Source organism: Halichoeres trimaculatus, unplaced genomic scaffold (assembly GCF_033239565.1).
Source record: "Halichoeres trimaculatus isolate MK-OKI-2021-1 unplaced genomic scaffold, fHalTri1.1 fHalTri1_scaffold_3, whole genome shotgun sequence".
Taxonomy (NCBI): Eukaryota; Metazoa; Chordata; class Actinopteri; order Labriformes; family Labridae; genus Halichoeres; species Halichoeres trimaculatus.
The window spans coordinates 13,343,805-13,354,646 of NW_027437181.1; the positions used below are offsets into that span (position 1 = coordinate 13,343,805).

The window sequence follows — 10,842 nt, forward strand, 5'->3', positions numbered from 1 at the left end:
TTTCTTCTATTGAAACTCTAAGTGGACATGCATCACGACTTTTTTTTTTTTTTTTAAATGTGATTAGTTAAAAAATAAGGGGTTACAGAAGAAAAAAACAAACAAACTGTAAAATAATTTCATTATCTAGATCACCAGATAGTGAAAGTTTTCAGGAAAAGAAGCTATTTTATTTCAGATGAAAATATCCTAAAAGATGGAAAACCAGTGATGTTTTCACCAAGATATAGTAAACCAGTTATTTTTCTTAAGTGATTAATTTTTATTTTGTAAAGCTGTTTTGAAAACCGTCATATAAAGTAAAGTTAATATATAATGATGATGATGATGATCCTGGTTTTAAACATAAAGGATTCTATATATAAATTAATTAACTTCACTAGAACAGAATGCTAATTTCTGTTGGTTTGTGTTTATCATTTCATCGTGTTACCTTGTAGGTAAATAATGGACTGTCTAAATGAAGTCTCTCAGCATATTAGTGACTTCTCGCGATATTTCGAAAACCGAGTCCATCGGAAGTAAATAGTCGTCATGGCATGTTTGCTAGTCAGAAGGGGTTAAAGTAGCAAGTGTAGCGTGGGTGCAAGTGCAGCTGCACGGATACCGTTAAAACACAACTTTCAGAGTCAAGTGGTTGAGCGTTTGAATAGAATACGCTCGTCCCGTCAGTATTTTAATGCTAAATATAGAACGAGAGTTGAGGAATACTGTTACACGACTCGGGCCTGGAAAGACGTTTGCTAGCGTAAGTTAGCTATAGCTCGCCCATGTTACGGCGGCTATTCGCTACTGTGGGGACTAGCTTCAAAGGCTAATTTCTGCTATTCTATCAAACAGGTAAAGCTGACCCAGCTGGCTTTTACTCTGACTGTGGTGGGAGGAAAGTTCGGCTGGATCTAAAATGATTATTGAAAACCTCGATGCCTTGAAAACATGGCTGTCTGATACCCTCGAGCCCATGTAAGTAACATTATCTTCGCTGTTAGCGGTTTAGCGTTAGCCATGACATGATCTAAATGTAATGTAAACTAACCCACTGTACAAGCACTTGTTAGTATTCATATTTTTATATTTCCATGCTACTTATCCACAGTTTTTAGTGGCATTTATATTAACATTAACGTATATGATGGTTGTTTCTCTCAATTCCAGATGTGATGCAGACCCCTCTGCCTTGGCTAAGTATGTTGTTGCTTTGGTGAAGAAAGACAAAAGTGAAAAGGAGCTAAAAGCCTTGTGCATAGACCAGTTGGATGTATTTCTTCAGAAAGGTAATCATATTAGTTCCCTTCAACATGTGTTGTTGTCAGAGTATTATCTTTTAATAACGTTTACTTTTTTTCAGATACCCAGCCATTTGTGGATAAGCTGTTCGAAGCTGTAAACAACAAAAGCTACCTCCCCCAATCAGAGCAACCCACTCCTCTGATAAAGGTTGAAAAAGAGGAACCAAAAAAAGACGAGGTAAGCTTCTGGTAATGTCAGCAACATCTAATGGGACAACGGTGTTCACAGGACAGGAGCACTGTAAATTATTTCTATGCTACAGTTAACATAGGGGATGCCACCATCTTACATTAACAGTATTCACTAAATTTAACTTTTCTTTTTCAGACTCCACGGGAAGATGAAAGGGAAAAGAAATTTTCGCGTCGTGTGAACCACAGCCCTCCTCAACAAAGCTCTCGCTACAGTAGAGATAGCAGGTGTGCCCAGCAACACCTTGATTCTTCCTACCCTGTAACTTTTCATGTCTTGATACTAAGTTTCTTTCTCTTCATTTTAGGAGAGGAGATGATCGAAAGAGAGACGACCGTTCAAGGAAGAGGGATTATGATCGCAATCCACCAAGGAGGGACTCTTACAGGGATCGTTACAACCGCCGGAGAGGCCGCAGTCGCAGTTACAGTCGAAGCCGCAGCCGGAGTTGGAGCAAAGATCGCATCCGAGACCGCGACAGAGAGAGGGATAGAGACAGAGACAGGGATAGAGATCGCAGCAGGAGCCGGTCACACAGCAGAACCCGGTCTAGAAGTAGGAGTAGAGGTAAGAACACGACTGGGGGATCAAAGCCTGTCTAAACAAGATCACTTGCAGGATCACCAAAACAATATTAGGCACATTTATTTTACAATGATGGATGGACAGAAAGACCTTTGCTTTCCTTTTACATGGACATGTGTATAGATTTTAGAGGAAGAGACACAATCACACCAAATTCTAGTTTGCAAACTTCTTTTTATCTAGCTCCTGGTGGAAGTGTGCTTCATTCGAACTTTGACCCTGGTTTTGCAACCTTTTAAAGTGTGTTTAATTGTGATCACAGTTGGCCCTCCTGAGCACTCATGTCATGGTTTCAGGGATGTCTTCTTACTTTGCCAGATAATTATTATTAATTTTTGATTATGCATTTAAATTTTATTTTATTCAAGTACCGGTGTATGATGACGAGCACACATTGAATTAATGTTAAATACAAGTATAAACCTAAATATAGTATCAAAATATGAGATCAGGATAAAAGGTTGGTCAAAAATTAACGCAAATATTTTAAACATGGTTACATAAGTTTTGTATAATGACCTTTCTGTTTTTTTCGCAGAGCGAGATTCTGGGAAGTTGAAGTTTGATCATGATCGACTGGACCGATCAGAGGGCACTGATAGTTTCAACCCAGCAGCACTCGTCTCTTCTGCAGCCACTTCACATTTCCCTGTGCCAACACTGAGCAGCACCATCACAGTCATCGCTCCCACACATCATCACAGCAATAACACCACTGAGAGCTGGTCTGACTTCCGCCCTGATCACCCAGTGGACCGAGGCCCTTTTGGTCGTGGACTGCCCCCTCAACCGAGGAAGCGATGCCGTGACTATGATGGTAAGGGAAGCTGTTTGTCCTGTTACTAATCAAATTGTTTGCCTTGTTTTTAACTGCTTCTTTTAATGCCACCTTGTCTCCTTTCCAGAAAAAGGCTTCTGCATGAGAGGGGACATGTGTCCTTTCGACCATGGAAGTGACCCAGTTGTGGTTGAGGATGTCAACTTGCCGAGTATTCTGCCCTTCCAACCTCCACCCCTCCCAGGTGTGGATGCACCACCACCCCCAGGCCTCCCACCACCACCTGCTCTCTTGAATCCCCCTCCGGTGAATCTGCGGCCCCCAGTGCCTCCACCAGGCGCCCTACCACCCAGCCTTCCCCCTATTGCAGGTATGGTCTTTACGAAAAACAAGTTCTAAACTTACTTTGATTCTTGGGTTAAGGACAGGTCAAGTTATAAACATCCACTTTATAACATTTCAATTGCAGAGGTTTACAGTAGATACTTTGAAGATTAAGGCAATATCTTCAAATTTTACAGTATTATACCACAGTTCAAAGGTATTTCTTGTTAACCCAACATAAAACTAAACTTCCGTATGACTTTCAGGTCCTCCTCCTTCTCTACCGCCATTACAGCCGTCAGGCATGGATGCTCCACCAAACTCCATCACCAGCTCTGTTCCCACAATTGTCACCTCTGGGATGCGCTCCTCACTTCCCCCGGCTCCCGTGCCCCTCTTCAGCACCAGTAAAAACTGTTTGTCTCTGTGAAATTACAGATCAAATTTTGAATTTCTAATCTGGTATTCCTGTTCTGTTCCTCTCTGTTTTATGAGTAAAAGTATACTCTCTCCTTTGAACAGACAACTATGAGACAGATGTGTACAATCCTGAGGCTCCTAGTATCACCAATACCTCCAGGCCCATCTACCGCCACCGAGTCAACGCTCAGAGACCCAACTTGATCGGTCTCACTATGGGGGATGTGGACAAGCCACCAAGAGGTAACATTCTCATGAACTGAACAATCCGAACTTTAGTCTGTCTAAAAATGTGTATGTACTTCTCCTCCCGCAAGTAATATTTGTTTTTAGTTGGGCCAATAAGTTGTAATAAGAGCCTGTTGCTCTGTCCTAAACAAGGTGGCCATCAGTTTTTAGTTCATAGAAATGTATTTTCATTTTCTATTTGTGTAACTCTAGAATATCTTTTGTGCTCTGAAAATTAACCCACATATTTTCCTCTCACCAGAAAAAATTCCCAATAACAGTATGAGAATTGTTATGGAGTCGGATCCAAGGAAAAGACCACACCTGCTTCACGATGGAGGTCTCCCCTTGAAAAAACCTTGGTTTGACAAGTGAGACACATTCTTCTTCAGTGCAAAAAACTTCATTTTGCTTGGCTAAGTACCCATGTCAGAATTATATTTATTTTCATGATCCCTTCATTGTTTCATGATCGTTCTTTTGTGCACAGACCAAACTTCAACAAACCAAACCACCAGGGCTACCACAAAAGAGCTCCTTTCTCCCCTAACACCAAGCTGCTGGTGCGGCATATTCCTGCTGAGCTTAACAACATCAGCAAACTCAATGAACACTTCAGCAAGTTTGGAACCATTGTCAACCTGCAGGTTGGTCCTCCTGTGACACAACAGATATGAAAATAACAGCTTAGATATCTAAGAGTTAACATTTTTTTTTTTTTTTTTTGCAGGTGGCCTACAACAGTGACCGTGAAGGAGCACTGATCCAGTTTGCCTCTCCAGATGAGGCCAAGCGCGCTATGCAAAGCACAGAGGCTGTTCTCAATAACCGCTTCATCCGGGTTCATTGGTTTCATGATGATGGGAGTGACAGCCAGTCCCACTCACAGCAGACTCAACCACAGCCAGCTATGGTATTAAAAAAATTAAATCATTTTCTTGTTTTATATTTTGGTAAACTGTTTTTCATTACCTCCACTAAGGAGGTTATGTTTTTGGGAGAGTTTGTCTGTTTGTTAGTAAACAAAATCTCAAAAAGTTAAGAATAGATCTTGATGAAATTTTCAGGAACTGTTCAAAATGGGATAAGGAAAAAGTGATTAAATTTTGGAGGTGATCCGGATCACGGTCAGGATCCAGGATCTTCTTTAAAGGATTCTTTATCATTGTGAGATAGGGCCATTTTCACCATATGTGTGTATTACTCCATGATAAATGGTCGGATTGCTTTGCTAAACAATACAAGACAAGGTCACCATAATTTCCGACAGATGTAAAAGTACAATCCAGATTCTGGCAATATTCTGGATACTAGAATATGAAATATGTACTGGGTCATCATCATTTTCAACACTGCTAGGTAACGAATTATCGTGCAAACCTGCAACTAACACCAAATTGCAGCAGACAGTCTGCTGAAAGGGAGTATAACATTAAAGTAGGACTAAAGTGTTGCATGACAATCGCAATATGCTTCTCGGAGGTCTGTGCTCTCTGAGTGCTTTTCTAGTTTTATACTTTGCTGGTTAAGTCTGCCTATGTGGCTGAATACTGGGCAGGACGTAAATAACATTAATGTCATGTTTATTTGTTGTGCAGAAACAGTAAAGCTGATGACATGACAACACGAATTCAAAAATGACTTTTTTTACTAGACTTTTGACATTTCTGTTGAAGAATAATGCTCCACTTTATACATCAAATGATAAAACCTCTATTCATCCAGCAGCCCTCAGCCACATCTCTAAAGCAGTCTGTCAAAGACCGCCTTGGGCCCCTGCTCACTGCCAACTCTGAGCCCTCCCAGGATTCCAGCGTAGCCTCTCAGGTGTGTCTTTTTCTCCCTTTCTCTTCTTCACATATACCTGCAAAAATCTGTGGAAGGTGTGTATAAACACGGTGCACTTTTTTCCTGAATGGAGCAGAGTTCTTCAAAAGTATCAGTGAAGGATCGTTTGGGTCTGCCACCTGTCAAACCCACAGCTTCTGTTGAAAAAGTTAGTGTCCACTCTCTCCAGAATTCTGAATTTCTCTAAGGAATGCCCTCTTCTTAAACAGTTTCCTACCCCACTGATTTTTTCACAGGTGTTTTCTACTTCCACTGGCCTCACAAAGACTGTATACAATCCTGCTGCTCTGAAGGCAGTTCAGAAATCATCAGAAGAAGCCCTGAAGAAGAAACAGGTGAGGGTAGAATGATGGGGAAAGGAAAGGAGCATGGTGTTAATAGAATAATAAATGATTAATATTTAGATACTGAGTACAAAAAGCAGCACCTAACTATTTGGCATAATTAATTTCACAGGAGGCTCTTAGACTACAGCAAGACGTAAGGAAGAAGAAGCAGGAAATATTGGAGAAGCACATTGAAACCCAGAAGGTAAGACTCTCTTGAGTGAAGGTTTTAAAATACTTACTACAGTCAAGTGTCCCTTTACACACTTCTGATTTTTCAGCCTCATTACAAAAGTTAAGACAGTGTGTGTGATCTTACTCCGTCTTTTGACCTGTGTGACTTGTGTCTTTTCATGCATTTCCTCTTACAACCAAAGCTTAACTTGTGTTTCTCTGTATTTCTGCTTCTGTCCTTTTAGCTCCTGATTTCTAAACTAGAGAAAAATAAAGCAATGAAGGCAGAGGATAAAGCCAAGATCATGGAGACCTTGGGCACTTTAACCAAAAGCATCACCAAACTGCAAGAGGAGATAAAGGGAATCTCGAGCAGCAGCAATCTCCTCCGCACAGCCAAGAGCAAGGCCCAGGTGAAACTTCCTCCAAGCTTCTAAGGCACAAATAACTGCTTATAGACTAATAAGTTCTTTTTCTGCTAGCTTTTTGATTTTGGGGTTTTTAACCACCTTCTGTTCTGGACATTGATTTCTTTTAAGATCAAGGAAAACATGTTTTTGTTCATTTAAAAATACTCAAGCAAGGAAACTGGATTCTACTGTTTTTTTTCTCCTGTGATTGCATATGACTTGTTTCTCCCGGCTCTGTTTGTTTCTCCTAATGCGAGTTGATAATTTATTCAGGCCCAGAAGGAACTGCTGGATGCAGAGCTTGACCTCTTCAAGAAGACTCAGGCTGGAGAGGACACCGCTTTGCTAAAGATGAAGTATACTCAGATGCAAATAGAGGTATTGACCCTCGTGCTCAAAATCAAGTATTACAATACTTCCAATAAAGTTCTACCTGAGAGCACTCACACTCTCTTGAGAAGACCTGTTGGGAGATTGATTTCACATCTATAGATATCAAGTTGATTGTGCTCTGTCAAACTTCTTTTCACTTAATCCAGGCAGCCAAAAGAGGGCTCCTTTCACCAGGACGAGGCCGGGGGGTTCCCACTCGAGGTCGTGGTGCTCTGAGAGCACGGGGTAGAGGCTCTAGAGGGCGGGGCAGAGGTGTACCGATGCATGCAGTTGTGGACCATCGACCACGGGCCCTGGTGATTTCTGGTTTCACCGACGCAGACCGCGTTGATTTGCTGCCACACTTTGCTGTAAGTCTGCTTTAAACTACATTTTACTTTGTACCTTTGTTTGACCCAAACTGGTTATCAGTCAGCCAGGGCATGTAAATAAAACTTTCAGAGTTCTTATACACTTGGAAATTGTTCTATTGTAGGGTTTGTACAGAGGCAAAAAGACATTGACATATTTGAATGGGAAAAAGCCTTTTAAAATTTATACATGTAGTTTTTACATGACATTACAAATAGGATGTGATGACCCTTCCAAAGTACAGAGGACACTTTATTAAAGCAATAAAAGGAGAAAACATCAACAGTGTCCTCTGGTGGTAATAATGATGCAATGCAACTGACCACGAGTGCTTGAGCAAGCGGTTACATCTACCTGAAAGAAGCCACAGATAAGTCTTTCTTCATTGGCCTTGCAATGGCTGCAGTGGATCATGAAAAAATTCATGACCCTTCTTCAAATAATTCAAATCACTCAGATTTCAGCAACCTTTTTTTTTTTTTTTAATAAAACAACCGTCAAAGAAAAAGCCAGACTGGGGAGTCACAACACCCTGGTTTGTTTAGCTTTTGATAGTGTTCTTATTTCAACACTCACTAGAACTGAGATAACACTTTTCACTGTGTTGTTTTTGTAAAACTCAACAATGAGAATATATTTTAAAACTGTTATATTTAATAACTGTAAAAACCACTCAAAGTTATAAGACAAATAGAAATGTGTTTTAATAATTATTCATTGTGTGGCTGCAGTAACAGCTTCTTGGCAGGATCATGTTTGCATAAGTTGCAAGTTGCGTTGAATGCAGACATGGTCCTGTTGTTGTGTTAGCAGCCATTTCATGTAGCTTAGTTATTTTATAAATTGACCAAGTGTTTTGTGTTTCCAACTTTGAAGCAATTTGGAGAGATTGATGACTGCCAGATCGATGAAAACGGGCCGACAGCGGTCATCACATACAGAACCAGAGCCGAAGCAGAACAGGTGAGTCAAATGCCAGTGATGCAGCACATTTATGTATTCTCTAGTTTCTTTCTAATAGTTGAATATTTGGATATAGACTCAATGCTTTGCACTACAACAATAAGTCTTTTGTTTTCTTTCTTTGTTTTTTTTCCACCTAAAGGCGGCTCTTCATGGAGTGAGGTTCAACAACCAGACTTTATCTCTGGCCTGGCACAAGGCTGTTGCTGCTCTCAGTACTGTGGATGCTGATGATGCTGAACCAGATGATGATGAGGTTTCTTATTCTCACTTTGCATATTTGATTATTGCTTATACAGAGAGGCAGGATTAGTTTTAATCAACTAGAAATGAGCAACTTAAATGAAGGTATTTGGATGTGCAGTTATTATATGAATCCTCTAATTGTGTTACAATCAGACAACACAAGAGGGAGCCATTACACAGACCAGTTACTATTGTCTTAATGTGGCCTCTTTCATTAAGCTTGTGGGCTGTCTGCAGTATAATAGTCTCATGTTGAGAATTAAATCCGTCATGGGACCTTTTGAGTACGGGGTTCGAGTTGATTGCTGATAATGCTCAAAATCCACTTTAATTTGCCTTCATTTCACCTTTTTATCATCCAGAGAGAACTTACTGTTTGTTTGTTTTTCTCATCAGTACCCAGAAGAGTCGCTGAGTGATGATGCACTGCTGCAAGACGACGATGAGGAAGACGATGACAACGAATCTCGCTTCTGGCGTAGATGAAGATCATTCAGATGCTCCTCCCTGACGTGGAGGAAATTCAACAATCCAGCAGATTTATAAAATTTCAATGCCTGTTTTTAGAAAAAATAGGCACATTTCACTTCGGCAAGATTTTTTTTTCTTCTCACTCATGTGTAACTGGTAGAAGAACTATGTGCAGGTTGGATTACTTTTAACAGTTTATCAATGGTATTTTTTTTAATGCTTTTTATGTAGAAGTACTCTGTTCCCCCCCTTGTTTTGGTTTATAAACATGAATAGTTTGACAGCTAATATCTTACACACATTTGTTGACATGTCAGTTTGACAAGCAAAACCTGTATTGTAATTTAACTGAATGATAGACTGTAGCTTTGCTGAATAGTATTAGGTTGACTGGTTTAAACGCTTGTGTAAATATTTTATGTCTGGGTTAAAAGGATTTGTATGAAAGCTTGGCTTCTCAGTTCTTGGCTTTACTTTGGATTGTAAAAAAAAAGAATAAAGAATTGAAATGGTCTTAAAAAGAATCCTGCCAAAAACAAAACAAAAGAAAAAGAAAGAAAAAAAAGAAAAGAAAAGCTGTGGCAGTGACAAAAGAAAACATCTTAAAGAGCTGATAAAGACCATTTCAAAAACACAAAAAAACTTCCTCTTCACCTAAAGAGCAAAATTCCTACAAATTCCTACTTTTCTACAACTTTTTTTTCTTGGATGGGTAAGGTAATCTGTATTGCACCGTTTTTCAAACCAAGGTAACGCTGTGAAATAACTGGATAACTAAGTCCTGATGTTTTTCAGCGTGTATTCTATTTGTCAATCTCTTATTATATATACTTGGTCACAAGAACAACTTAACTGAGAACCTTTGTTTCCTTTTTCAACAGATGCAGGCGTCTGAACAGTGTACAGCGACTGGTCGTCCTCAACGTCACCTCATCACCTCTCAATCTAGACATGTTACTGAAACTCGTTTTGTGATCAACTATGTAATGTCATTCAAATACAAACTTTAATGATCATTGTGTTTTTAATGTGTAATAAATGACTGCTGCTTGTTTTTGAGGAATTTCATCCAACCCTTAGAAAGAAACCTTTTTTTAACCTGGATTTATTTCTCCAAAGCATATTCTTAGTGTAAAAGCATAGGATAGACACTTACTCATATATTTTAGCAAACTTTGTTGGTTGTTTTCTGCATCCTCAACTTTGTGGGGTTGTAGGTTGGGGAGATTTGGTAACAGCAAGAAACCCTGTAAGTGTGTGTAAAATCCTGATAGGTGAAGGAAAAAAATGTCATTTTCCCGTTAGAGTCCATAAAACAACATTACTGGTTCATCAATCATTATTTGTCTAGTTCCAAATTACAGCAAACGTTATCTCAAGCCATTTTCCAAAAACATTAACAGGTAAGAGACCCATCGTCAACACAAGACAAGAAAATAATTTAAGAAGTCCTACCTCAGCCTACCCTAGGCAAATCTAATTGTAATAGGCAGAAACCACGAGCAAGACCAGACTTATGTTGGACTGACGCCTCTTAGTAAAAGACCCACAAGAGTAAACAAGACCATCACAAACAAGATATAAGGTTTCTGTGTTTTAATGCTTGAAGCTGCTGTGAAAGGGAGTAAAACCAGTGAATGAAATGAAGTCAAATAAACAGTTTTCTTACACTGTTAACAGAATGAAGTCATAATGACAGAAAAGTTTGTCAGGTAAAGGAGAACAGAATAGTTATTTTTCATCCAAAAGTATATGGGTACTGACAAAGACAAGGCTAGCAGAGCAAATGTAGCCTACACCCGTGGCCATATAAGGCGTCAAAATCAAAACAAACCTATAGTTC

The 10,842-nt window shown here is 39.6% G+C and overlaps 1 protein-coding gene across 2 annotated transcripts; it reads left to right on the forward strand.

The window, feature by feature from the left end:
* Window positions 1–503: 503 nt before the first annotated feature.
* On the forward strand, window positions 504–9,597 carry rbm26 (RNA binding motif protein 26). Of its 2 annotated transcripts, none has more exons than XM_074666805.1 (23): window positions 504–748; window positions 841–963; window positions 1,156–1,274; window positions 1,349–1,467; window positions 1,618–1,709; window positions 1,790–2,049; window positions 2,606–2,884; window positions 2,973–3,215; window positions 3,436–3,576; window positions 3,692–3,832; window positions 4,080–4,188; window positions 4,308–4,464; window positions 4,548–4,730; window positions 5,543–5,644; window positions 5,742–5,813; window positions 5,902–6,000; window positions 6,122–6,196; window positions 6,411–6,578; window positions 6,849–6,953; window positions 7,115–7,318; window positions 8,196–8,282; window positions 8,425–8,538; window positions 8,925–9,597. In XM_074666805.1, the coding sequence occupies exons 2-23, from the start codon at window positions 905–907 to the stop codon at window positions 9,012–9,014; spliced, it is 3,018 nt and encodes a 1,005-aa protein (XP_074522906.1). In that variant the 5' UTR covers window positions 504–748; window positions 841–904; the 3' UTR covers window positions 9,015–9,597. The 2 variants fall into 2 exon arrangements, with proteins under 2 accessions (XP_074522906.1, XP_074522908.1); XM_074666807.1 differs by having other exon boundaries at window positions 5,546–5,644.
* Window positions 9,598–10,842: the final 1,245 nt, after the last annotated feature.